The sequence below is a fragment of the Anas platyrhynchos genome, chromosome 6 (assembly GCF_047663525.1).
Source record: "Anas platyrhynchos isolate ZD024472 breed Pekin duck chromosome 6, IASCAAS_PekinDuck_T2T, whole genome shotgun sequence".
NCBI classification, from domain to species: Eukaryota; Metazoa; Chordata; class Aves; order Anseriformes; family Anatidae; genus Anas; species Anas platyrhynchos.
Window position 1 is genome coordinate 31,803,346 of NC_092592.1, and position 27,260 is coordinate 31,830,605.

Consider the following 27,260-nt stretch of genomic DNA (forward strand, 5'->3'; position numbering starts at 1 on the left):
CTTATTGCTGCCTTGATTATGGATGGTTTCCTTCCGAGGCTGTGCTCTGGCTGTCTGTAAACTTGTTTCCTGTGCTGTCAGGGCCTAGCTGCAGCTCAAGCCATGAGGCAATAAGCTAGCGTGAAACAAGATATTGCTCCTCTAATCAGCTTTCCTTTTCTTAGAGTAAGACAATATATGTCAAAGTCTTCGGCATAGTCTCTTACTCAGCTTGTCCCATAGAAAATTGAATGTGATGTCTTATTTTAGGGCAAAAAAATGATTAGGTTCTTTAGGAAAACTATTTAGGCAAATGAGTGCTGTCCTCCTCTATCTTTAGAAAGGGTTACAGGGCTCTGGAGAGAGTTAAGCCAAGTTGCTGACAATTTTTACCTGTTTCTGTAATAGTTTGAATCGGTGTGCCTTCGTTTCTGTTAAAGGCAATGCAGCTCTAAGAAGGAGTACATATAGTTTTACTATATCAACTCCCCTTGTCTGTGCCAGATTCTTACAGCTAGTGGCCATTTATCTCTTTATTTAATGTTCATGGTCAGATACTCCAAACTAAAAGCAACCAGTTGGTCAGGAAATTTCCAGCCCTTGCTGTGAGGCACCTCTAGCTTCAACTAGCTAAAAACAACCTGCTTCTTTTTTGTACGTCTAAACCTAGCTCTGTTTCAAGTCTAGGCCCAAAGACATTCATGCTTTTAGGTAACTTTCAATTATTTTATGTGCACTGAGCACAGTTCTTGTCATAAGCTCAGGGTATAAAGACTTAAAGAGCCTGAAAGACATGCAACTACCTGTGCTGCATGTCTTTCTCATTCCATTAAAACAAAAAGACTTAAGAGTTGCAAAAAGGCTTAATCTTTTGGCCTATATGTCAGATTGGGGAGAAGGTGCAATGTATAAATGTATACTTAAAATGGTTGTGGGTTCTGATAAGCAACTCAGTTGGAGGCAGCAATCTAGAGCAACCAAGATACTTTGTTCGTTTTATCAACAAGTGAAATTATTCCACCAAGATCTGTTTGGAAGTTGCAGCCTGGCAGTCAGAGGTGGTCCCTTTGACTACAACACCGTGCTTCATTCAGAAGATCTCTTCTTTTTGTAGTGAATGGGGAATGCCTACATTTCTGCATTATGTCTCAAAAAGTAGTAACTCCATACAGGTCACTTTCAAACATAGTAATGATACTTTCTCTTTTGGCACAGGAAACATCTCAGTTGCTGAACTTGGTCTGCTCTTAGAGGAAATTAAGCTTGTTCTCACAGACTTTTAGATTTTTCACATTTGTGGCATCTATTACTAGCTGTTACAAAGATTGATTTGGATGGGTAATGGCATTGTCTGAATAATAAATCAAACATAGCAATTCACGTGTAAATTAGTCTGGTCTCCTGATGATGATTTTGCCATATGAACTGCTTCCAGAATAAAGCTACAAAGTGAAAACAGGAATGCTCTAGGCACGTTGGCATTGAAATGATGCAAAAATGATTTCAGGATATTGTTTGTGAACTGAAGAAAACTAAAGATGGCTTGAAGCACTATTAGACAGAATGAACAAAGATTTGATGTAAGGACAACTACAGGTACAGTTAAGTTCAATGCAGCTTTCTTCCAATGATAAAGAGATAGGAGGTAAAAAGAGCTCACTCCTTCCACGGTTGTAGAGTGCCAGATTTATACTCTCCAAATCATGCAAGAACTGTACATAAAAATACACCTGGTTAGGCGTCTTTTCTTTCCATCTCAGTGGAATGCCACCTATGCCTGCAATTCACTTAATAACAACTGGTTAGTCTCTTTCCTCTCTATCCAGAGAGGAAGTGTTTGGACAGAAGTATCGACTCTTAATGCATCATTTAACTTTAATGAGGTCCTTATTTAAATCAGTGCTCTCAAGACAGCTTTAGCATCATTCTCTAATGCAGTAGCTAGGACAGTCAAGTGTAAAGACTAGAGAACCTGCATGTCCCTGGCTTCTTAGCTTGGTAGATTATCTTTTCTCCTCCTGGCCACTGCTTTGCATGTGAAAAAGGTAACCATGTGGGAGGTGCTAAAGCTCTGTTAAAAAAAAAAAAAGCAGCCTTTTGTTCAAGGCTACAGAGGAGGAAATAACTCCTTCATTGTTGATAGCTTTTACTATCGGTAACCATGAGAGTTCTGTATAGGTTTGTCTTTAAATTTCATTCTCTGATACAGTTGCTTCTGGCACTGAAAAGACAGCTTGCATTTTTTTTTCACTGCAGGACCTCTAAACACCTTCAGGAGGTAGGCAATTTTGTTTTGGCTGATTCTTTGAAGGAAAGCACTGGCTGAGTGAAGGTGGTAGAATGGTAAGTAGAAACAACAGTTACCTGTGCTACAAAAGGGACAAGGTAGGACTGCAGTTATAGCCTTAAGGAAAGAAGTTGTAAGCATTAAAAAAAGAAACACACATATACTTTAGAGTTCATTTCAGACTGAGTGTTCTTGTGAAGCAAAGCTCCTGGGCATTCTATGGTGCAGTATGGAGTGATCTTGGTGTGCAAAATTCTGCTCAGGTGAAAGTTGAAATCCAGTTGAAGGTGTTCAAACACAAAAAGACATTAAGTCCCTATAAACAGACCAGAACACATGAACTCCACTCCTGCCCCCCAAGCCCCTTCTCCAAATAGATAACACTCAACAATGGTCAGCAGTACTGCTGATTTGTTCAAATAATTGTTAATTGCTACCTGTTAATATAGATAGCAGCTATTTAATCATTGCATAGTCAGCATTGACAGTTCCTCAGCTGGAAGACAAGCTTATTTTGTCATCTTTCTTTGTACAATCTAGAGCCAAAACACCAAACAGAAAGCACTCCAGTCAAGACTAAGACTTTACACCATACAGTTTGGAGGCCTTCATATTAATTTCCAGTCACATTACAAAATAGTGGAATATTAGCCCTTTTGTTATATTCTGCTTTGTTACGGCCTTTCAGCTCTTGCTAGCAGGGAAACTAGAAGTATGATATATTCCTATACTTCTATAGCAGCCTGCTTCTAGAAAATAAGAGTGCATTGACTTTAAGATGGGAAAGCAGCCTGAATGACATACTGAAACTGAATGCTAGCTCCTCATTATCAGAGCTCAGAAACATAGCCTAAGACTGTGGCTTCCCATCAGCAGTAATGCACAGCAGGCTGAAGCAATAAAAAGTCACTTGTGCTGGAGGTAACGATTCTGCACAGCAGCATATAGTTGCAGTGCTGGCTTGTCTGTTATGTGGTTATTTCTGTATACAGTTAATATTGTCTAAGACATATGCTTACTTGCCTGAGACAACGCATGCAGGTGGAGACAAACAAGGTATTAGTTTAGAACTATCATTTGCAAAAACTCTCAACTGGTGATAGGGAACTAGCCTAACTGAGAGAACAAAACCAGCTACAGAACTTAGGATACACTTACAAAGTTTTCAGCTGGTACAATTACTCTGTTTTAAGGTCTTCTTTCTAATAATTCACATTAGATGCTAAATACAAATTGCTTTAAGTAAGATATTAATCACATAGTAGTGACTGCACTTACAAAAGTTTTCACTCTAGAAACTAGTGCTTCTTTTCAGTCTAAGACGGATCAACAATTCTGGTCCCTTGGAGAAATGCGCATATATTAGAAGGGTAAGAGATTAACTGGCTATAATGTTTTGCCATTAGAAAGACAAAATATTTACATAGTAAGAGCTGAAGTCTTTCTAACCTTGAAAAACAGCAGGTGAAATCTGTACTTCCCAATCAGTTTACATTTCCGTGCCTATAAGTAAGTCCCTGTAGCTCTAAGAACAATTAAATCCACAATTGAATAAGAATGTATTATTTATTTCAGGTGGATAATTCACATCATCAAAAGTCACAGGTAACAAATCTTATCTTGAATTTGAATTAGAGGTTTATTTTTGTACTTTTCAGGGGCAGTTTCAAAGAAAGTAAAATACAAGAGATATGCATCACGTATCACAACAGATGCACTTGTGGAAAAAAACTAAAAGATGATTCCTCAGAATGCAATTCAAATGGCAAAAAGAAAAGAAACCTGACTTGGGATGAAAAGAGATGCATCTTGAAGGCAATCCACTGAATGGCTTCTTCATTTAGCATTTTAAAAGAATGCAAAACATGGCACAGGCATATCCAACGCTTTCAGCCGTGAAGAAGAGAAAATCTTGTCCTAACATATTCATTGCATAAGTAATATACAGAAAAATTCAAGTAAAGGATTGTGGTCTGAAGTAAAAATTCCATTTCTTATTAAAAAAAAATGAGAAGGCTATCTGTTTTTCTTCTCTCCATCCACTGGTTGATCCGTTTCAGAGTCATATTGGCATTTTTCCACACATTTCCTAGGGAACCAGCCTCGTTCTCTTATTCCACCTTAAGATATGAAAAGTTACATTAACTTGGAACAGAATGTGACCCACTGTTTAGGAAAAACACAGGACTGGAAGAGACATCAAGAGGTTACCTAATATGTTTTCTTCTCCAAGGCATCACAACTGAGTCATTGTTAATCTATTTGCCTGGGGATGCATGGATTCTCTCCCACTGCCTAACCTGTTTTCAGAGATCTCCAATATTTCCCAGTGCTCAACTTTCCTTACTATTAGAAAGTTTTTCCTAATATCTAATTTGAATCTCTCTGCAATTCATGTTCACAACTCTCTTCTAAGCACCAGGAACACAGGAGGTCACTAATAACCTTCTCTACAACAATGGCTATTTGCACATTCCTTAGCTTTTTACTATCTACTTTTCTTCTCCAGCTGAGAATTCTTTCAGCTTTTCCATTTGGGTCTATTTTCAGTACTGCGATTATTCTCATTGTGTTCCTCTCAACCCTCCACAGCTGATCTTACTCTTTCTGAAGATACAGTACACACTTTCACTTGTGTCAGTATTTCAGACAAGTCTCTGACAATATTGAGTGGGATGGAAGGATTACTTCATACATTTGTGAAACTAGATGCTTTTTTTTTTTGCAAATGTTGACTCATCGTAAGATTATGATTGCCTACTTTTTTCCCCATCAGAAGAACTGCTACTTAATCATTTTTTTTTCCTATCTTGTTTTAGTACAGCTAGGTATTTTCATTTATAGAATTTTGCTATACATTCCTAACAAATTTCATCCTATTTTGGCGTCCAGTTCTCCAAAATGTCAGTGTTAGTCCTCAGTCAGACCTCACTTTGAATGAGAAATTGAAAAAAACATGATATTCTATTTAGCACAGACATCATCTCCTCCTAATCTTCAAAATGAACACCACAATACAAGCCATTACCGTACCCATTTCATTGACTTGTTTAGGTTTGGTGTTTGAAAGCATGTCTAGCTCATTGAGGTCTCCAGCTTCCCATGAAAAGCAAGGATGCTTTCAAAGTAATCACCACTGGCTGCCTCTCTTTTGTCAACAATAAATGTTCATGCAATGAATTCACAATTTTTTCTAAGAGACAACAAAATCCAATGCACCCTCAACAGAAAATCTGTCAGGTAATGTTTTTGCTTAGACTTCAGCAGGAGAAATGTGACAATTTAAGTGCAGGTGGCTACGATACCGTCTCTCTATAGACTATCAGGAGTTTTTAACTGTCTTTGATAACTGTGTTTGCTAGTTATGTAATACATGTTGTAGTCCCTAGAATTGATCCTAAATCTAACATCTCATTTTTAAGACAAAGAGTAAGCCTAACGTTTATACTCACATGGGGTATTGAGGTAGGAAATCTGAACGTGTTTAAGAATAACCAATACTCAAATATCTGTAGTTCTCTGAATATGAAGACATATTCCCTTTGCTACTCAACCTTCAATAAACCACTACATGAATGTTATTTCAGTCTGACAAATTCACTTAATATTTATCATTTATCAAAACTGACAGACCTACCAGATATAAATAGTAAAACCTGAGGATGTGATTTTAAAGAGTAGAGAAACTAACATCAGTAAAGTAAGTCATTCTACACCTTAAGAACTGAACACGTAATGACATCCACATTTCTAACAGCAGTTAGACAGCTACACAACTGATTTGCAACTTTTAAACAACAGAAGTGAAAATAACTGTTTCATACCATCAGCAGCCGAGTCAAGAATCTTCTCACCATACATCCAGTGTCTGGGGAAGAAAGTGTAACAGGTAATTAGATGCCAGAACTCATCTCAATATTTCTTTTAACCAAACAAAGTTGTGGAGCCACTAACTTTAAGCCTCTTGTGGCTAAAATCAGATCCCCTTTACTCAGTGCAATTCTAGGTTCTTCAGTACATGGTGTCGTGAAGAATGTTTTAACACCTTTAGTCACAGGGCAGCAGACACCACTGTAGTCTTCTATTGCTCGATACCGCACCTACAAATTTGAACAAAACATGGCAATGTATTATTGCAAGAAGTTATGGCCCTACTGACAGTCTCATACCAAAAATCAAAGCATAATGACAACTGGTTGTCAGAGAGACTCTAAATTCTAAATTAGCTGCTTAACAATGAAGCACAGAGTCATCTTTATTATCACATTTCTTATCTGGAAACTAGGGAGAAAATGCAAAGAAAGCTAAATTCTAAATTTAATTAAGCAGAGGTTGCAGCACAGTTTATGTGGAAACACCAAGTCTGTATTTAATTGCCAGGTATAAAAATCACAAAAAGAAACAGCATCAGTAATTAGTTACATTTATTTAATATGGAAATTTCAAAGTGACATTTCAGATCCAGATCACAAACATCCCAGATACTTACACTTCTTACTCGCTTGTCTGCTTTCTGTTTCAGTTGCTCTATCTATAAATTACAAATAGAAATTTAGGCAGCGTTTAGTTTAAGACAACTTGTGCATTCAACACAATAAAGTTAGGTATTGAAACCATTAAAGTAAGGAAAGTATATTTAGCATTCAAAAGCACTCACAAAAGCCTAATTTCTTAGTCTATCAAAAATAGCAGAAAACTTGACAGAATTCCCATTTCTTAGTCTATTTCAGTTATTTAAAAATCTGGTATATTACTACAGAGGAAAGCAGACAACTGGATAGTAGGGAGGATTAACTTGAGAGAACACTGAAGATCAGTTACCGTCAAACTGTACTGATGACAGCCGTCTCTTACAGGCCAGTCCAGGCCATCTCCCTCAGGAATCCCAGACCATGTAAACACTTGCTTGAAGTTCTTCCATTTACTTCCCGTGTCATAAGGAAAAATAAAGGTCTCACCCGTTTGGTAGTACTGGATTCTGTCTTTGGCCTGGAAATAATAAAGAAATACAGTACATAAAAAATACCCTACAAACTACAGCTGAGCAGCAAATATTAGGAAGGCCAGGCCATACGCACTGTATGGGTCCATGAACCCTACAAGTTGAGGGAAAGAGCAATAAACTCCTGCCATACTAACCCAGGCCTTTTAAACTACTTGTCATTAAATGCAACTATCATGGCATTTAGAAGTGTATCTGATTTTGTTTGTTTTCCCCATTTACTCTTCAAAAACAAAGTCAGCTGGCTATAACACTGATTAATCCACCCCATGCCTTAATTTTACTTTATGCCTTTTTTTAAAAAAGATTCATTCTTCAATATTTCTCAGTTGCTTTTTCTTACAAAGACTTCCACAACTCAGGATTCTTTGTTTAACGATCACAAACGTAATTCAATACTGTTAGTGTTTATTCCACCTGAAAGAAACGCATATACAGACATGCTTTAAGCATCCCACTTCCTGCCTTTGTGACCATTTCATTCTTTCAGTAACACTGACATCTAGTGGAACAGTCAAAGAAGAATTCGTTCTCTGTTGCAGCAACGTTTATTAAACAGATACTACAGTCTGTGTTCTTCAAAGGGACATATCTACATTTGACAATAAAAGTTACAATAGATTATTCTGCATTTAATTAGGTAGTTGTAATAGTTGTGCTAATACTCAAATGTCTAACAGGACTATGATCCAGTTAAGCTAGATTCAGTGCAAAGAGAAGGCATTACAATATCTAGGTACTCATATGGGCCCAAGATCTTCCTGCTAAATTTAACGCTGAACAAGAGAAAGACAAAAAGATAATAATGAAATGTTTGTGATTTTATACAAAATATACTGGTGGCACTGAACTATTTTCTAAACATTAAGTCAGCTTTTGCTTCCACTATACTTAGCTTCTGTTACTTTTGAAAAGCCTTTGGAAAACCTCTGAAGATACAGAAATTGACAAGAAATTTAAAGAGATGGGAGTAGGTATCTTGATGTTTTGTAGGATTTTTTCAAAATGAAGGAAAAAACTCCCAAGATTAATTGGAGAAGTAGTAAGTGAGGAACATCCCAAGGGAAAACAGACTATCTAGAATAGGTAAGGAAATTGGACAGTTAAAGACAGACAGGCATAACTAGAAGCTAAGACAACTTAAGTTTCAGATGAGGTGTGCTTTTATTCTGAATAGATATGCAAAGACTCCTGCAAGTAGTTAATAGGGCCACTCTGGATTTCTCATGAAAAACAAAACAAAACAAAAAAACCTATGCAGTTAAAGGATTTCTCCTTTACTTCGGTGAATTTCAGAGACAACAAGGGAAAAGCTGATTGTAGGTGTTAACTGAGTGCTGAATTCAAATGACACCATTCGTTTAAATCCAGACAGGTGAAACAAGAAATTAGTAGATACAGAAAGTAAATTTTGTAGCAATACAGAATGAGAATACTGTAATAACAGCTTACCTTTTCTTCAATCCAGGACTCGATTGAAGTTTTATTTGTCAGAATGACTTTCATCTAAAATAGATAAAAGCATTAGATGAAAATAGCACTGATTTCTGCAGTGATACCTCAGCTAGGCAAAGAAAACTTCATTTAACTAATTAAATTTACTTGAAACAAAACAACTCTTATATGCTCAACTGAAACATGTAAAATATTCAAATGTAAGAGTCAGCATAGATGCATGTTAGTGCTATCCTCTAGAATTATATACTTGGAAGGATACCATATTTCCATTTATGCATATTTTTCTTCCCTTCCAAAAATCCAAAACATTTGTAATAATGTATCAGGCATGGTTATTTCATGGATAGGGACATAACTGGTATCTAGAGATACCAGTATTTTGCTTTTTCCAGAATGGAATTTAAAGCACTTTTTTTTTTTTTTCCCCATTATAAGTTCTCCCATGCAGTGGATAAGAGAAAAGAAAGAAAAAAAGAAAATTAAAAAATTGTGGTAACAACAGAGGAAGTGGGAGGAGAAAGCAACCTAAAAACCTTGAGAAGTCATGCAGCTGCATTAGCTCTAAACAAGTGCTCCTATCTCAAGTCAATTCTGTTTCTGCCCTGCAACTGACATCAGCAACAAGCCAGGAAAATCTCGCAGCATTTAACTTCCATGTAACAGACCCCATAAGCTTACCTGGATAATAAACAGCATACCAACGGCAATAGTTGTTCCTAATGCCAGTCCTAAGGCAAATAAAGATGCAGCAAATGCAGACAGTCCAAAGGGAATAATGGTTCGAGGATCTCTTTTGGCTGCACTCATGTCAATCTTTACAGAACTCCACCCAAAAGATATCTGCGAAAGGAAAACAGCATCGGTCAGTTCTAGAACATACCAACTGCTGAAACAAAGCTGGCTACCTGTAAGAAACACGCCCAACTTCTGACAGGTTTATAATGCAAGCAGAGTAGTTACAAAATAAAAACTATCCATATATAATTATATGTATATATATATATAACATATTTTATTTTATATTACACGTTCAAAGTATTTTTCCTCTTCCAATTTTTCCTCATCATATATATATATTCTCTGCAACATGTAGGCCTTTGCTAAATAGAAAGCTGAATCAAAATCACTGTCTGTCAAGCTTCAGAAGCACAGCCTAAAACGTGCAGCAAAATCTAGATTCTGAACAGTTTTGGACAGAAAACGTGAGCATAGCACAGTACCCATTTTGAATGGAAACACTACAGGTTTCCTCTGAAAGCTTTTGCAAGCACTAGTTCTCAACGTCACTGTCCTGCAACCACAGCATACAGCCTTCACCTGTTACACTCCACTGATGCTTTTGAGCTTTTCATTGCAATTGCAAAAGCTGAAATCAAAGCTCAGAATCTTAACCACGGATCTGGAATGAGGAATGTATTCCAGAACAAGCTTTGTTCATTGTGGCTTTGCTTTTCTCATTTTAGAATAAATTCAGCATAATTTGCTTGCAGTTCCAAAAACAAAGTAGGTTAGCTTTTCCTTGAAGAAAGTGATACAGTTCTAAAAAAAAGTAACAGGCAACAAGAAAATAAATAGCATCTAACTTGTGTATTGGAAATGAGCAGCAGATACTTTCTGTGCCAGCCAAAACACATCTTGTAGGTATATAAAGAGTGCTACTCAGTATCAGTTTCCAGTGAATGCAAAGCTCTAGGAAACTCCCTGTGATTATGACAAACAACTGGAAAAAAAAAAAAAAGGAAAAAAGTATTTTTCTGATTCCTTCACCAACTAATGAACATTGTGGTGCTCTCTGCAGTTTGAGAAGTAAGTACATGATGAAACAACAGCAAGGAATTCCACATACATCTTTTCAGGAAACCGAACTGTCCCATACTCCCAGGAACAAATTATCCATCCAGCTTAAATAACATTTTCTTATATTTTTATATAAGAAAAAATAAAATATATTTCTATATTTTCTTACTCTGTTGTAAAGCTGAGTGTACATAGTCATTATGAATATGAAAGAAGCGTGAATGCATCCCAACGGTGCTAAGAAGAGAAACAGAGTAAAAGATGCATGATTCTGGTATCCACAACAGTTGTTGATCCAAGGACAATGGTGATCCATCTTCATGACACATCTGTGAATAATAAATTCTGATTAATATAGAAGACAAATGAGTTTTGTGGGTTTTTTTGTTTATTTGTTTTTTTAAAGAAAAGGACAGCTAGCTTTCTACAGCCTTCACTCGTTAATTTAAACCCATCCATTTCTGACAGATCAACACAGCAGTGTCCTTTGTTGTTGTTATTCAAAATAATATTTCATGTTGTAGAATGAAAGAAAACAAAACAAGTACTTGCAGGTCCTACTCTTCCTGATCATGTGCCCTCCACCTTACTCAAATTTTCTAGGTGTTAATAAACACCAGAATTCAGAATCAACAGGCAAGGGAATTTTAAGAACCAATTATGAACATCATAATTAATCACTAATGTTACTGCCATTTTTTTCTAAATAAGCACACACAAAAACAAAAGAAATGTCGAATCCCATGTGTACTTCTTGCTTAAAGAAGAGGGATTTCTCATTAAACTCTCCTGGTTTTGGTAGAAGATCCTCTGAAATCTTCATTAATTGCTACATATTGACCTCACACCACTCTAAGTCCTTTCCTAAATCTGTTTATTAGTGTAAACACCCTAGAGACACCCTTGTATCCAATATTAAGCCAGTTATTTTGCTTCGGCTTACAGGTGAAAAAAAAAAAAAAAAAAGAAATGATAAAAGATTTGTCCACATACCAAATTGCCTAGATTTAACTGAGCAGGTGTAAAACTTACTAATTGCAATTTTTAATTACAACTGCAGACCAAAGGTAAGTGATAAACAAAGGGTTGGATTGCAAAAATATCCAGTTCCTCTGAAATCAAAAGTTAATTGTTTTGGAACTACCAGTGTCGTTTATCTTTTAAGATAGTTCACTCCCAACAGGGAGTTCAGTCTCTCCCTTTGAAAAAAATTAACACTTTGTTAGCGTATGCTCAGCTCTTGCTGTACAAGTTTTTGAATATGTAGTCAAAATTAGCAGCACAAGTGTTTCTGAAGAAGTTCCTGGGTCTTGGCTAGAAATCTCACTCCATTCATGAGGGCCACAGGAATTGTATCCATTCAAACTTGACAGAGCATAAAAGACTTTGTGGTGATTTATGTTAAATACCTCATCGCACTGCAACAGTCTAGAAATACATGCAGAGTGAGTTATTTTGGCCAGAGCTGAGGGGGCAGGAACTTCTTTAAATAGTCTATTTTTCTAGATTATTTTGCCAATACGTGCTTCAGTTTCTTCTGGTTTATTTCACTAATGATAAATTATTAAAATAACTTGCTTTTGCAGAGACAATCATCAGAATCTGCTGCCATTTCTAAATAACTCCTCAGCATACGGACTGTCACTCAGAGAAAGACTAATTTTAAAACTTGGGATGATGCAGCTAAATGACAGCCCTGGTCTGTGGTTTCAGGCTCTGCTTCCTGAAAGCACAGTGATTGGGTAACTTGTATTTATAGAAATAACAAATGAATGTGCATGTTACAATACCCTTTTACCATGATCTCTAGTTAGTCCTTCAGAGGAGGACCTGCACAGTAAACGGTTAAAGGCATCTACAGTGTGGACTGCAAACAGTGCAAGTGTCTTGCCTTTTTTTTTTTTTTTTCAAGCTGCACTAAATTTCAGTGCAGCTATTTATAATAAAAACATATAAACATTAGCTCTAAACAGACCTGTTGGAAGATTAACACATAAAAAAGGCACAAATATTTTAAGTTAACCACAAAGGCTTATGTCTTGACTTAACAAGGAAACTCCCTCTGAAAAAAAAAAACACCTTCAGCACATGGTAAAGAGCAGTCCAAAATTCCCACTCAAATCAACATTTTAACTGGTAAGATAACAGAACAGGCTTTTGTACTGCCTGAACAGGACAACGCTTGGGCTCAGAACTTAGAAAGGACTGAAAGATTTTTAGGTATTTACATAGGCTCACCTCCCTGAAACAGTACTGAAATATTCTGTTAATACTGTCAAGTTCTTAAGAGAAACTGATTTTCAACTAAGAAGAAAACGTTAAAGGCAGATAAACTTATTTATCTTTCTTCACTATAATGCTGTAAGAACAGACAGAAGTCATACAACTGGAAATATCTGAAACAGGTACAATGTCCATTGGGAAACCTTTTAAAAATATACAAGACCTGAAAGAATGAATAATATTAATAGTTATCACTAGCACAGTAGTTGCTTTCAGTACAAACAAAGCAATTTTAAAGAGACAATACCTGTTACATTTTCGACAGTGGTGTGAACGTGGTGCCTTGTAAGACTGACATACTTTACAGTATTGGAGATACATGCAATCCTGAGAATTTTCCTTTAAACAGAAGAGTGGGCATATTAGACAGAATACATAATTCTACTGGCAACACACATCTTGGCACTTGCACAGCCTAATGCATCCTTGCTTTCTTCTGACAGGGTGTGTTCCACAACCCAACCCTATTTAATGGTAGGTGGTGGGAGGGGGGAAAAAAAGAAGAAAAAAAATCTCTGCTATCGACACAGCCATCTCTCACTGTTGAGAGTGCTCCTAGCTAAAATAAACAAACAATTCTTCAATCAGGATTAGGAATTGTGCAAACAGGGTTTGATAGCGAACTGAGAGTCTAAAAGAGCATGGGGCCTTTATCACTAAAAAAAATAATAACTGTATGCCTTGTCTTTTGTTTTAACCTATGAGCCAGTCTAGGCAAGCTACTAGAAATGGTACTACTGAGCGTTAATGTTGAGCTGGCTCTCATCACGCTCTTGTCTCCCTGTCTTACAGAAACACTTGTGTATGATAGCTACAGAGACAGAGAAACTTGTAGAGAGCATGTATTAATGCTGCACAAAGTGGAGTAGACAGTAACCCCGTTGGGACTACCTTTGGATATTCTTTTCCCTACACTTGGTCTTGAGAACTAGCTCATGAATAGAAGTGCGATTATTCCTAGTGTTGGTGTTCCTGAAACACAAGCTTTGGCCAGCTGTCTCGAGATACCGAGCCTGCATCACGCTGGTCCTTGACTGCTGCTATTCTGAGAGGTTACTGAAGGGAAGGAAGCGAGAATTTCTACCTTGACTTGCAAATAGGGTGGTACAGCACTGACACGGGCTGCCCCATCCCTGGTAGTGCTCAAGGCCAGGCTGAATGGGGCTCTGGGCAACCTGCTGTGGTGGGGCTGGAATCGGGTGCCCTGTGCGCTCCCTTCCAACCCTGGCCACTCTGTGCCCACAACGCTGTGCTGAACCCTAGCCTAGCACGTAATTTGCTGCCTCACCTTCAATTTACTGAATGAAGTCTGTACCACTGGCGGCGAAGCCTGCACCACCCCAGCACCTGCATGAGCGTGCAGGGAACCCCGAAGCTCCAGTTCCTGCGACAGGGCGCGACAAAGGCGCGACAGAGGCGCGACATGGGGCTTCCCCAGCCCTCCCCCCCCTCCCCTTTCCCTTTCCCCTCCCCATCCCCATCCCCGCAGCGAGGCAGCTCTTACCGGCGTCCACCCCAGCGGGACGTACCCGGGGCCGACGAACATGGCGCTGAAGTAGTTGTAGAGGATCATGACGGTCCAGTTGAGGAGCACCACGAAGTTGACGCTTCCCCCGGCGGTGTCCAGGGGCCAGTACCACAGCGCGGCGTCCGCCATGGCGGTGGCGGAGCAGACGGCCACCACGGCCAGGGCCACCAGCGGCCCCCAGTGGCACAGCCGCCGCGCCTGCCGCAGCCCCCCCGGGCCGCCCATGGCCGCTACCGCCGCCCGCCCGCTGCCGCCGCCGCCGCCGCCGCCTCCAGCCCGCCGCCCATGGCCCCGGCGGCCGCTGAGGGAGATGGAGGGGAGGGAAGGGAAAGGGAAGCGCCGGGCTTCAGCCCCGCCCCGCACGGCCTCAGGAGCCTGGCAGTCCGCGGCTATCGGGGACCTCTGGGAAACGGAGTCCCGGCCCGTGTGGAGGGGTGGGCTGGGGTCAGGCATGGAAGCGGTAGGGTTGGAAGAGAGCTTCGAGACCTTCATCGGGTCCAGCCCTCCCTACACCACCACTGTCACACCCTGAACCCTGTCCCTAAGCACTACATCCAACCTCTCCTTGAACACCACCAGGGATGGTGATACCACCACCTCCCTGGGCAATCCATCCCTATACCCGACCGCTCTATCTAGGCAGAAATGTCTCCTTGTTTCCAATCTGAACCTCTGCTGGCGCATCTTGAGGCCATTCCCTCTGGTCCTATCACCAGTTATGCGTGAGAAGAGGCCGACCCCCGCTCCCCACACCTTTCAGACAGTTTTAGAGAGCAACGAGCTCTGCCCTGAGCCTCCTCTGCCCCACACCAAACACCCCCAGTGCCCTCATCCGCTCCTCACAAGACTTATGCTCCAGACCCCCCACCAGCTTTGTAGCCCTTCTCTGGACACGCTCCAGGGCCTCGATGCCCTTCTTGTGCTTAGGGGCCCAAAACTGAACGCAGTACTCAAATACAGGGGGGACAATCACCTCCCTGGTGCTGCTGGCCACCCTACTCCTGATACAAGCCAGGGTGCCGTTGGCCTTCTTGGCCACCATGGGCACACTGATGGCTCATGTTGAACTTAGCAATATGGTTTAGTGAAGGACTTGTTAGTGTTAGGTCAGAGGTTGGACTCGATGACCTTGAGGTCTCTTCCAACCTAGAGAATTCTGCGATTCTGCCCCAAGCCCGCAGCGCTCCACGGGGTTGTTTTTCAACAGGCGGGGTTGCAGCGGACGGGCCGACCACCATCTCCTGAGCATCAGAGCTGCAGCTGGAGCCTTAATGGCTCACTGCGAGGGGCTGGGTGGGTGACACCGCAGCCATCCCCCAGAAGAGGAGGAGAACTGCGGCGGAACCCTGTGCCAAGCGCCGTGCGGGCGGCGGGGAGGCGTTTTTGCAGCGAGCAGAACACGGAAGCGGCTCTGCGAGGAGCGGCGCCCCCCCTGCCGCTGCCGCCGCCGCCGCCGTCGCCATGTCCTCCGACTTCGAGAGCTACGAGCAGGACTTCGCCGTGCTGACGGCCGACATCACGGGCCGCATCGGCAAGGTGCCCAAGCTGCTCGGAGGTGAGCCCGGCGGGGAGAGGGGGCTCGGCAAGGAGCCCGGCCGGCAGGGTAGGGCAGGGCGGAGCGGGGGCAGCCTCCCGCCGGCTGCCTCACGAAGCTGGCTGCGGGTCCCTGTGCTTCTGGCCGGGGATGGAGGAGGAGGGCTGTGGGGGTGCTGCTGCTGCTGCACCTGCCCGGTGCTGAAGGCTCGCTGTTGGGGTCCTGCCACACGGTGAATAACGAAAATCGAGCTTTTTTTTTCGTGTGGTGTAGGCAATGCCGGAGCTGGGTAATTGGCTGTGGTGACTCACGTGGAGCAGGAGATTGAAGGAGATCAGTGTCCGTGTGTTTAACGTGTTGGTCACCAGCCTGCAGCGTTCACGGGCTGGTGCATGATATATCCCCGTGGTACAGATGGTAAAGTCCACGAGTGTCAGGGCAGAAGGCTGAAAATGATAATCTCTGGAACCAGGCAGCTGCATCTTCTAACAGACGCAATCAGTGCGCTGCTGGGGTGCTCCCAGAACGAGGCAGAGGATGGCTGAAATTGGGTGTCTCATGCAACTCACCTTATTCTTCTGTGTCCAGGCTGCTAAGGACTTCTGCCTCCTTTTCCCATGCACATTTTGCAAAGCTTTGTGATGCTTAACCAGTGGAAGTGGTTATCTTAAACACAGGCAATCAAAAGGCACACACTGATGTTACATCTGTATGATTAAAGGGAAAAAAAATCATATATCCAGGACCAAAGAATAACTTCTTACTTTTAGGGTGAGAAGTGCATCATGAAGTGATGAAGTAGTGACTAAAGAGGACTTGAGGTAGGTGGTTAACTAAAACATATAATCCCAGTGCATTGTTAAGTCAGAGGTCCAAAGTACACCTGAAATGAGTCAATGGGGATTTTCAGTAAAAGTCTGATTTTGAGAGGTTATGTCTAATTCTAATGTTAGGAAGTTAGAAAGTCTTCTAATAAATTGAGGATCAGAGATCAACCACAGGAATAACTGAAAGACAGGAATCTGTCTTCTCATTGGCTTAACAAAGCTGTTTTGCTGTTGGGCGTAATAATAAAAGGCATTTGGTGTTAATTCAATCACAGTCTGCAGGTACTTATAAGATAGTGTTCTTGCATTTGAGATTTAGAATGGGTATAATTTAGATTGCCCAGAAACAATATTTAACCTGTAAATAGCTACTGAAACCATTTACAGAGAAGCGACAGTAAATTCTTCACTATTGTGAAGTTCCTAATTGAGGCAGTATTTCTTTTTCCACTGCCTCAGAAAGAGTTGTTGACTTTTATAGCAGTAAATACAAGGAGTTCTTTCAAGTAAGGGAAGACATCATAAATACACAACTGTCTCCTATTCTGAAATTTGGTAGTGCTACAAAGTGAGCATGCTTATTGAAAAGGAGCAGAGACTTCATTTCTTAATTGCGTGGATTATGGAAGTCACTGGAGTCTGTTTAGCAGCTGAAGAATATTCTGCTTCACAGTAGTGGATTTCCATAATCCTCTCCTTCAAGTCAGCCCCCCTTATTCACTCTAGGGAGACTTTGGAGCTTAAACATGAAATGAATGAAGAGTATTGTCTTTAACAGTGACATAGCTTGAGAGCAACAGGCTTTGAAATCATCATTCTTTTAAGTAGCCATTAAAAGGATTTTATTTTTTTTTGTTAGAACTTACTGTCCTCTCAGGAGAAAGAATGCATGTTCCCTGTGGGATTGATAGTGTGGTATTGGGCTAAATGGCCTCAAGATAATACAACAACTAATTTATTTTTCCTAGAAGTGGCTTTTCTATGTTAGGATTTGAGGCTGATCTTATATGGTTTGAGCTGGCTTGCTTTATAGCTACTTTTTGCTCTGAATGGAGTGCTTCAGTTTTCAGAACTTCTCTTGTCTTTCATCAGCAAAAAGTTCACATATAACTTTATTACCTAAGACTGCAATTTGGCTTAGAGGTGCTTGTCCACCTGGGGAAGCAAAAAAAAGAAAACAACTCTGACTATGCTGAACACTTTAAACAGAATATTTTAAATACACATTTTTCCCTTGTTTCTTACTAGGAATATTTGCAAGATCTTTGCTTCTTCATCACCAGAAGTTCCAGTTAGTTCTTGTGGAGATGGCTGGGAGAGCCTCAAAAAGAGGATTATGATTCAAGGTGGGAGGGGGACGTGAGGACAGATGCACGTGAGGTGGCATTTTTCAGAAGCAGTGATATGAGAGAGATTGCTGATGGCCTTCTTCCTCCACGCTGGAAGAAGCAGGATGCAAAGTGTAAGGACTTGAGCTACTTCTGCATAATACAGAGAGATCTACTGAAGTCTAGTGACTGGTTTGTTTCCTTCTGCTTCCCAAGACGGACCTGCTGTAAGCTTCATGTTCAGTTGAATTGGAGAAATGACGGTTAATTGCTTTTCTAATGTTCCTGCATTCAGAGTTTGACAGCATTTGATGCAGCCTTGTGTTCTAGGAGGAGGATGGCTCAACAAACAATCCTATTGTCACAAAGGCATAAATAGTTCAGCAAGAAATGTAACAAAGACAGTCTGATACTACAGAAACAATAAGCGTCAGGGACAATAGAACGTCTGGGGAAGAAATATCTTCTGTTGAGGCAAACGTCATCTGGAGAATTAAAGAAAGTGTTCTAAATTCAGAAATGTCTTTTAAGTAGATTTTCTGTGATGGTGCTGCAGGTCTTTGGAAAACAAAGATCGTTGACTGATGTGTTTTATTGATATTCCTTGGTGTTTTAGAGAAACATCTGTCTTGTTATTTGACCAAATACATATATAAATTTTGATTGCTTGATCTGAAAGAGAATGTTCTCAGTTAGTAAACTGTGATATTTAGCCTTTTTCCAGCATGGTAGCCTCTGTGTGGTGATGTTTTTTCAACTGGAGTGCTCTATTTCTTCTCATACTTGATACCTGCATCTTCTACTGGGCAATCAAAGCACTGTATTTCACTTTGCAACAGATTTAACTAAAGTCCTACCTTTAATTTTGTTTCATACCTCTGTCATGGAGTTTACTGTCTTCATTTCATGACTGGCTCATTATGATGTGCCTCTGGAAGTCAGTTTTATAAGACAAAGAAAAAAGCATGTGGTGTTCCGTTTGTCTGGCAAAGGGGTGTTAGGTGAACATGTAAAACACCTCAGCCAGTGTAGTGAAATCTACAAGTGGTCTACAAACTAAAGTTCTTTGTCACTCAGTCTCTTCCTCAGTGTGTACTAATAAAAAGAAGCAACTCCACAAGTAATGAGACTTAATAGTCTTGGTCTAGATTTTTTTAATGTCTTCCACGGTTGTGAGCTCAAGCCGGTGCTGTGTTACCTTTCTATACCTGTAGGCAGCCATCTGCCTTTCTGTAACTGCTCGACGTTGGGGGACTAATACAAGGGCAAAAAAAGCTGAAAGAACAGAGGAAAATGTAGTAAAGTTTATTTCATTTAAGAAAGTGATAAAACCTTGTGTACAGACACAGAATTGATTTCACTGCAGTCCTTACTCAGATTCCTTACTTTTGTTTCTAGTCTTTGTGCGTATCCATACTATGCCAATTTGACCAGTTCAGTTATGCAAGCTAAGTGCTGCCTTTTCTTTAGGACATTTTGTCTGGCAGCGTGGAAACAAATTGCATTCTAAATTTAGATATGTTTGAGGGAACATTGCTTTTTATTTTTTTATTATAAAGGGTATCGCCTGTTCTGAATTAAGAAAAAAATAAAAAAAACACTTGCCAGTATTTTATATATGGAAACGTACTTAAAGAAATTGCTAAGTGGGCAGATTTAAAAACTAAGACGTGACTAAGTGGAGTAAAACACTATTAATATGAGAATCTTTAATTGGATCCCAACTTGTTTGTCCTGATCTACTAGATTAGTGGCAAGATTCGCTTACTCAGAGCTCATCTGCAGTCTCTGAGCAACTCATCCTGTGGATGTTGTGTCCTGTACCGGCATTCTGACTGCAAAAGTCTTTGCTTCCTTAGTTTAGGCATGCCATTAAGACTGAAATTAAAGGGTGTGCACACCATTCCAGCAGGTGCTTTCTGATACTTTTGTAGCATTTCATTGCTTCTGTTGCTGGTATCAGTAACAGGTCTAGATGTATCCGCATTCCTGCAGGCAAGTGGCTCCAGACAGCACTGTGGCACCTGGATTTATTTATGTGGATCCTGCTAGAGGAAGGAGGCAAATGGAAACAAGTGGGTACTTTTAATGATAGTTGGTTAAGTTGACATTTTCCTCACCGAAGTGCCCTTTTGGGACCCTGCCACCCCTTCTTGCTCAGGGGAGCATATGGTACTGTGTGCCCTAGGGGATCAGCAGCTGCAAAAGATCATCTGCTTTGCTGGAAATCTATGGAGGTACTGCTCCAAAGCTGCCATACCTGCTCACACACTTGTGTTGAAAGGACACACTACCCTGTTATGGGTAGGCCTCCCTCCCTGCAGTTGTTTTGGTCACCAGCTGGATGATTATGTATACATAAATAAGAGGATCTTAACATGCTGTTCTGGAGTTGGGTTAAATTTTAGTATTAGCTAAGCTATTGAAGATCATTTGAATACCTCGTCAAATTTATACAATCAGTTGTAGCTGGACCTCCTAGTATACTGATGAGTTTTCCCTATCATGGTCTGTAGGTTAGTATCTCTGGGGGTAAGTAAGATCTTACTGGTTATCACAGCTGGTTTGTACCTGCACTGTATGATAGTAGAGGAAGACTCAGTGTGACAAGGTCTTTAAATGCGTAGCCTGTTTCATGTAGGGAATGGGATATCTCTCAAAATCACCGTACACAACAGTTTGAGTGCAACTGCTAAACCTCAGTTTCCCAGAATAATTTTTGGCAAGTTTTCAGCAGAATAATTTACTGGCAAATGTAGCTGCTGGACAGATGAGTTCCTTGAATATCCACAGAGGAGATGCAGGTAACTGGATTATGCGTTTGGAGTACTGGAAAAAGAACAGGGGATCTGGAGTTCAAGGTCTGGTCAACATTGTTATAGATTCCTTGTGACTTTCGTGTACCAGCAAAGAAAAACATGGTCATTGTCCAAGTAGCAGGGAGAATTTACTGCTGGACTTGCACCAATAGCAGTTGAGTTGGGACAGGCATTTGTATTTTTGCTTGACAGAAATCATCTGGATGAGCAATGTAAATGACTGCATTGGGCTTTATTGGGTTCAGCTCTAGGGTGGGTAACTGAGTATTCAGTGCAGTGCAAGGTAGCTGTTGTAATCGCAAATGCACCCAGATTTGAACAGCATGAAATATCTTCAAAAAATAAACAACAACAAAACTTTATCCCTAGATTTCAGGTTATTTATTTTAATGTGTATTAAATTTGTAATACAGTAAAACTCAGGGAAATGTTGACATTGCTGTAGTCCATTTATTTTCTGCTGCTATATTTTTAATCGTATTTCAGCTTCAATAAAACAATATTGTATATTTTATCTCTCATGTTGTTTTTCCTTTGGTCCATTGTCATCTTGCTTCCAAGTGGAGGGAGGAGCACAGGTGTTTTGGGATGCTGGGTAGGGGAACTGAAATGAAGAAGGGGCAGATTCTCTTGGGGTGGGGGAGGAGGGTAAGTTATGTTCAGAAGATAAATCACTAACCAGGACATTTTCTGGCTTGGGTGCTATCATGAGAACATGGTGGGAAATTCCAGAGAGCCATTGTTAGCATACATCTGCTGTAGTAACATCAACCAGACATGGCAGTGCAAGTTCAAGATTTACAAGAAAGGCTTTTTCCATGGCTTCAGCTTTGTAAAGAGGATTACTTTATGAAATCCTGGGCCTCTTTCAAGCATAAGAAGAGCAGGTCTACTTGTGAGGGATTTAAAGGTGAGCTGTAACTTTTTATTTGTGAGAGGATTCATCTGCTTCTTTCTCACTTGCATCACTGACAGAGTTCCCATTACTCTCCATCAGTGTTTGACAATATTTTGTTCAAGACATGCTGTTCTTACTGCCGCCACCCAGAGACACCTTGATTTGCTTGTATAGGATGTGGTGGTGTCCAAACTGATTCTCTTAGCTCCTGGTGAGCCTCATTGGCACAGGACCACTTGCTTATGCAGTCCAATCTCAGAAGTAGTCTTTACTGACTCTCCAGTTGGCTGTAACACTTTCATCAGAAGTTGGGCTTCTGCAAGAGTAGCTTTGCCTTAGTTTTACCGCAGATAATAGTCTCATTTTGGGATTGGAGCTGAGTTGCGCACTTAGTTCACAATACTATAACAGCTTCTTAGGTGATAACTCAGGCCATATGCTTTGTTCTTGAGAATCTGCCATGTGCAGGATAATATATCTTCAGAAGACAGACTTTCTAATTCTTGTCTATTTGCAAAATCTCTGCATTATGTTCAAGGCAGAAAGATGATCCTGAACCTGATCGTCCCTGCAGGCAGAGCTCCAATGTACGTAACTGATGAAGGGCTGACAATGATGTTAGCATGTCCATCAATGAGCAAAATGTATATTATGTAAATGGGAGAAGTAGAGAAGATTGTAGAGACTAGTTCTGGTGAAGTTGAAGATAGATGCATAGGCCCATGCAAATGTAATGCAGGACACTAACACCAACAGGAGGTCTCAGCTGAAACTCAACCTGCTTATACTGGGGATGCTTCACCAAAATCTCTAGCAATTTAGTCCTTGCAGGAGTCATTCTGTTGTTTTTAAGGAAGTTTGGTTCAAGGCACATTTTGCTTTATGTGGCAGGACTTCTAGTTTTGGTTTCTATCTTGGTATCCACTGCTCCTTGCCTACAGCACTGGGGAGCAGTGGCTGGTGATACTGTGGCGTGTGCACTTTATCTGCTTCATCAGGCAAACCACCAGCACAGATGATGCTATTAGTTTCAAGCAAACATTGGTATAAAAAGTGGCATCTTCAGAGTTTTACTGTTAAATTTGTCAAAGCACTGGGGTGGATTTACAGTCAGGAGGATGGAAGATATGGCCGTGCAAGGGGCACAAGGCAGTACAAATGGCAGCATTACAGCCTACAGTAGTTAAGCATTCATGGCAAGATCACAATCATATTGGTATCTTCACCATTCTTTTTCAGATGAGAAGAAGCAGATGGTTGCAAATGTTGAGAAACAGCTTGAAGAAGCAAGGGAACTGGTACGTTGTGACTTTTCATAGCCTAACCACAAACTGCTGGAGAAAATAATGGTATTATTAGAGGCTTAACATGTGACGCTTAACATGTGATTTCCAGAAGTATTTAATATATTAGAATATTACATAGTATTTTTGAAATACTTAATATATGAGAATAGGAAATACCCAAGAGAAGTGTATCAGACATTTTAATCTTGTGTTAAGTGATTTAAGGTTTGTATTACTACTGCAAGCTATTACAGGTTGCTACAGGCTTTGATTTATGGGTTAGGTTTTTTACTTTAAGAATTGAATTAAATATTTGTACACTTGGAATATTTTTTTCTTCTAGGATCCATTCATCTACTTGATTTAATCTGTCTGGTTGTCTTGTAGGGTAATAGGTCTTGTTTTCTCTTTCAGCAAGTGAAGGAAAAAATATTTATCTGTCTGAGGTCAAGGAGGTAATAGCAGTGTGAGTTCTTCGTCTGGGAAGACCATATATGTTAACTGAGCATTAGTTAGTGGTCCGCACTAACAGAAGAAAGCAGTACAGATAAAGCATCTATGACTTTTTATATTTTTGTTTCCAGCAATCTGTCATGTACTCCATCTGGAAGGAGTATAAAAATAAAGCTTTGTAGATGTGGACTAAGTGAGCAAAGGTGTAGGTGACAATTGAGATTGACTTTTTTCCACGTAGCCAATAGATCTTACCCTGAAGCAGCTTTTGTTTATTGCTTTCAAATGAGTTTGGTCTATCTAGTGTCAGAAATGTAATCTGATTCCTGGGATAGGAAAATTAAATTAGTTCTGCTAGACTAAAAGCTGTTCAAATTGAGCAACTCAAATCAATGATTTGTTTATTAACCAAATGGTAATATTGAAACTCACTTTTTTCAGATTGTGGCGTAGAAAGAAAAAGGGTGGCTGTGTGTTTGTTGACATACCTTGTGCTTTTAGTCTAAGGATTGAATTAGTCTTGTAGACAGAGCATCTTGCAGTACAGGGAAATTGCAGCCTGGGTGTTCTGCTGAAAAATCATTCAAATTTGGTTCTCTATACAAAGTAAGATTGGAAGGAGCAGAAATTGAGTTAATGGTTCATTGCTTTTCTTCTTATGTCAGAAAAGAGATCATCTGAATTTGTATTTATTGTGAGAATAAAAATTGAATTCTTGTAGCTGCATTTTCATCCTAATGACGATCTTGATTTCGTGTACTGACTTCTTTCACGCTTTTGTTTTAGATCTTGTTGCTAATGCTGCTAGACAGGTGCTTAATTCAATTACTGGCTTTAAGCAATTACCTTACATGTTTGTGATTAATGTCGAGGCTTGGGTTTTAAAATCAATTTGAACAAACCTGCTAATAGCAGAACTGATTAAAAAGATCCCCTTTTAAACTAAAGGCTACAGTAGAAAACCAAAATAAACCTAATTTCTTGCCACTGATAGTTTTTGTACATCAGTTTGCTTCTTTGTCTTGTCTGATAAAAGATTTGTTTAGCAGAATTTATTTCCTAATTGGTTAGAAAATAACTCTCACGTGTTATGAATATCATTGTAAAGACATTTAATTTACATTGACTAATCACTGATTGTTTCAAAACACTGTCTGCTTTGTTTGGGTAAAGTCACTGGTGTAACTGACTTGAGCTATATGCAGAACTGACACCAAGACTTTGCAGACTACCAGGCTGCCTTTTAAAACTGTAGCTGCTGAGTAAGAGATTTCTGGAGAGAAATTGTGTCATTCTTACATCCCATGCAGAGTGTGATAGAGTCATAGAATGTCTCTTCCAACTCAGGTTATTTTACGATTCTGTGATCCTGAGTTGGAAGGGGTCCATGAGGATCACCAAGTCCAACTTATGGCTCCACACAGGACCACCCAAAAATCAGACCCTACGTCTGAGAGCATTGTCCAAAACGCTTCTTGACCTCCGTCAGTCTCAGTGCTGTGCCCACTGCCCTGGGGAGCCTGTCCCAGTGCCCGACCATCCTCTGGGTGCAGAACCTGTCCCTAACCCCCAGCCTGACCCTCCCCTGTCCCAGCTCCATGCCATTCCCTCGGGTCCTGTCGCTGTCCCCAGAGAGCAGAGCTCAGCGCCTGCCCCTCCGCTCCCTGTGAGGGAGCTGCAGGCCGCCATGAGGCCTCCCCTCAGCCTGCTCTGCTCGGGGCTGAGCAAACCAAGGGATCTCAGCCACTCCTCACATCTCTTGTCCTCTTGTCCTTCCTTCACCGTCTTCGTAGCAGATGCAGTGCCTTTGGGCACTCTCTGATAGTTTTATGCCCTTCTTATAGCATGGTGCCCAAACCTGCACACAGTGCTTGAAGTGAGGCCACATCAGTGCATGTGAAAGTTATTTTCGCTGGGTTTTAAGAAAGGTGAGTGATAAACTTAGATAGGTTTTATGAGTATCTGGCGTGTGCTAGAAGAGCTGGAATTAACAGCATGGCCAAATAAAGTTTGGCCATGTGTTATCTGTCTTTATGCATTATGATGATGTGCACGTCACAAATCCATTGCAGCTATTTTAAGTTTAGTGTTGCAAATGGTAGGTTATTCTTACTTAGACACTTGTGTTGTTTTTTTTTTTTTTAATGCAAATCTCTATTTTAGCTCAAGGACTTCAGAATTAGAATAAAATAGTGAAGCATCCCCATGTTTCATGCTAACATAAAATGCTAACAACTGTCCAAAGCAATTTCCATGTGGGATAGCCTCTGGAAGTCCTTGTGGGAGGGGGAGATTTATTCTGGAGTCTCCATACAGAGCAGCAGCAGCATATCTTATCCCACTGGGGTTTGGAGTGGAAATACCAGTGGCTGCTCTGCTTTATGCTGTACTCAGTGCTGACAGCATACTGGGTGTTGTGAGAAGGAAACCCACTAGTTTGAACCCCTGAGGAGACTTAGGGGGGGCCTGGTTAATCAATTTGTGCAGGAGTCAGGTGCCAAAATGCTCAGCTTCCCTCACCATAGTGTTGGCATATTTGAACATGAGCAGTAACAGAAGTTTGGGTTATCAGGTTTTCTGAAGGAAACATCTACAGATGTTTTCAGATTCAAGTGCCAGGTTATTTTTAGTTGTGTTTTTTTTTTTTTTTTTTTTTGTAGGTCTAGTCCTGTTTTTGCTTATGGATGAAACATATTAGTTTGACAAATAAAGTGAAAGTGAAGATGCATGAAATGAGGCTGCATTTAGGTTGACACCTGCTTCGATCACCATCTTCTGCATGAGATGGCATGCAAATTTATCATCCCAGGTACAAAATGTACCTGTTTAAACTCATGATGACACACAAAGAAAACAAACAAAACAGCAGGTGTGAAACTTCAGTCAGTTCAAATGTGAATTCATCATTACCTGTAACATTTCCAGGAATATAATGGGTATGCTCCTAGGACCTTACACTCTCTGATACTGACTCTTTAGAATTAAGATTTGGGATTTTATGGACTATGGTCTGATCCTTGCTGCAAATTCTTCATTCATATAGCAAATTGTTTCATTTTTATTTAATATATAAGAATTAAGACTTCATTGAAATATCCTGATCTTGCACACTTAACTGTGTAGATGAAAGAGGAATGTTTTCTATGCTTATGGAACGTTTGAGATCAAATATACTGATGTGAAATGATAAGAAATAAACCATTAACTCTAGCTATCAGTTTAATTTATAGTACCCCTTTGGAAAGTTATGCCTGAGTGAAAGAACTGGGTAGAACTAGAAATAGCTTTGTACATTTTAATTCATTACTGACTATTTCATTAAAGTCTGCTTTACAGTTCATTATTAAAAACCATTTTGTATAATCAAAATAGATCAGGCTGAATGACTTTTGAGTATCTGGTAATTCAATTGATTACATTCAGATGCTTTTCTTATCATATGAAGATGAAATTTCAAAGTATAAGCAAGTGATTATATAGGAATAAACTATAACTGTCCCTTGTGAAGACCCTTAAACAGCAGCTTGGGATCCTAATTGACAGGCATTTCTGTTCTGGTGCTGTATTGCTCAGCTGAGCTCAGTAGGAGGTAAGTAAATATTGTTTCAGGTACCTACAGCAACCAAGGAGAGGTATTCTTTTATCTTTTTAAAGTAAGTCAGAAATATTTTAAAAAGTGAGTAAGGTATTCTTCAGCTGTGCAAAACAGAATTCCTGAACAGCTAGCATAGTGTAAAGGAGGTTCCTTGACCCAGCAGTCAGGTAATTAGCAGGCTGGTTT

At 40.2% G+C, this 27,260-nt stretch overlaps 2 protein-coding genes across 7 annotated transcripts in view; one reads left to right on the top strand and one right to left on the bottom strand.

Annotated features, from left to right (window-relative positions):
• Positions 1-3,813: 3,813 nt before the first annotated feature.
• On the bottom strand, positions 3,814-14,841 carry ZDHHC6 (zDHHC palmitoyltransferase 6). Its single transcript, XM_038181457.1, has 10 exons — positions 14,311-14,841; positions 13,054-13,145; positions 10,693-10,852; positions 9,405-9,566; positions 8,721-8,774; positions 7,088-7,255; positions 6,756-6,797; positions 6,221-6,366; positions 6,091-6,134; positions 3,814-4,386 (listed from the first exon to the last, which is right to left on the bottom strand). Exons 1-10 carry the CDS (start codon positions 14,824-14,826, stop codon positions 4,283-4,285), a joined length of 1,488 nt encoding a protein of 495 aa, XP_038037385.1. The 5' UTR covers positions 14,827-14,841; the 3' UTR covers positions 3,814-4,282.
• Positions 14,842-15,654: 813 nt separating this feature from the next.
• VTI1A (vesicle transport through interaction with t-SNAREs 1A) overlaps positions 15,655-27,260 on the top strand; it is a 280,750-nt gene continuing 269,144 nt past the window's right edge. Inside the window, exons 1-2 of one of the 6 annotated variants that reach the window (XM_027460600.3) lie at positions 15,655-15,889; positions 22,980-23,038. In XM_027460600.3, the coding sequence (XP_027316401.1) occupies positions 15,796-15,889; positions 22,980-23,038 (153 nt within the window). In that variant the 5' untranslated portion in view covers positions 15,655-15,795. The remainder of the gene's footprint in view (positions 15,890-22,979; positions 23,039-27,260) is intronic. The other 5 variants (XM_027460601.3, XM_021268815.4, XM_021268814.4 and 2 more) reach the window with 5 other exon arrangements.

What these genes read in the sequence shown, in the direction of transcription:
- ZDHHC6 (XM_038181457.1), bottom strand. Translation starts at nt 14,826, where the DNA reads ATGAAGGTCTCGAAGCTCTCTTCCAACCCTACCGCTTCCATGCCTGAC. An exon ending in ACACTCAGCTTTACAACAGA is followed by an intron (nt 9,567 to 10,692) that starts GTAAGAAAATAT and finishes TTCCTTTCGCAG; the next exon opens with ATATCTTTTGGGTGGAGTTC. An exon ending in GTATGCTGTTTATTATCCAG is followed by an intron (nt 8,775 to 9,404) that starts GTAAGCTTATGG and finishes TATCTATTTTAG; the next exon opens with ATGAAAGTCATTCTGACAAA.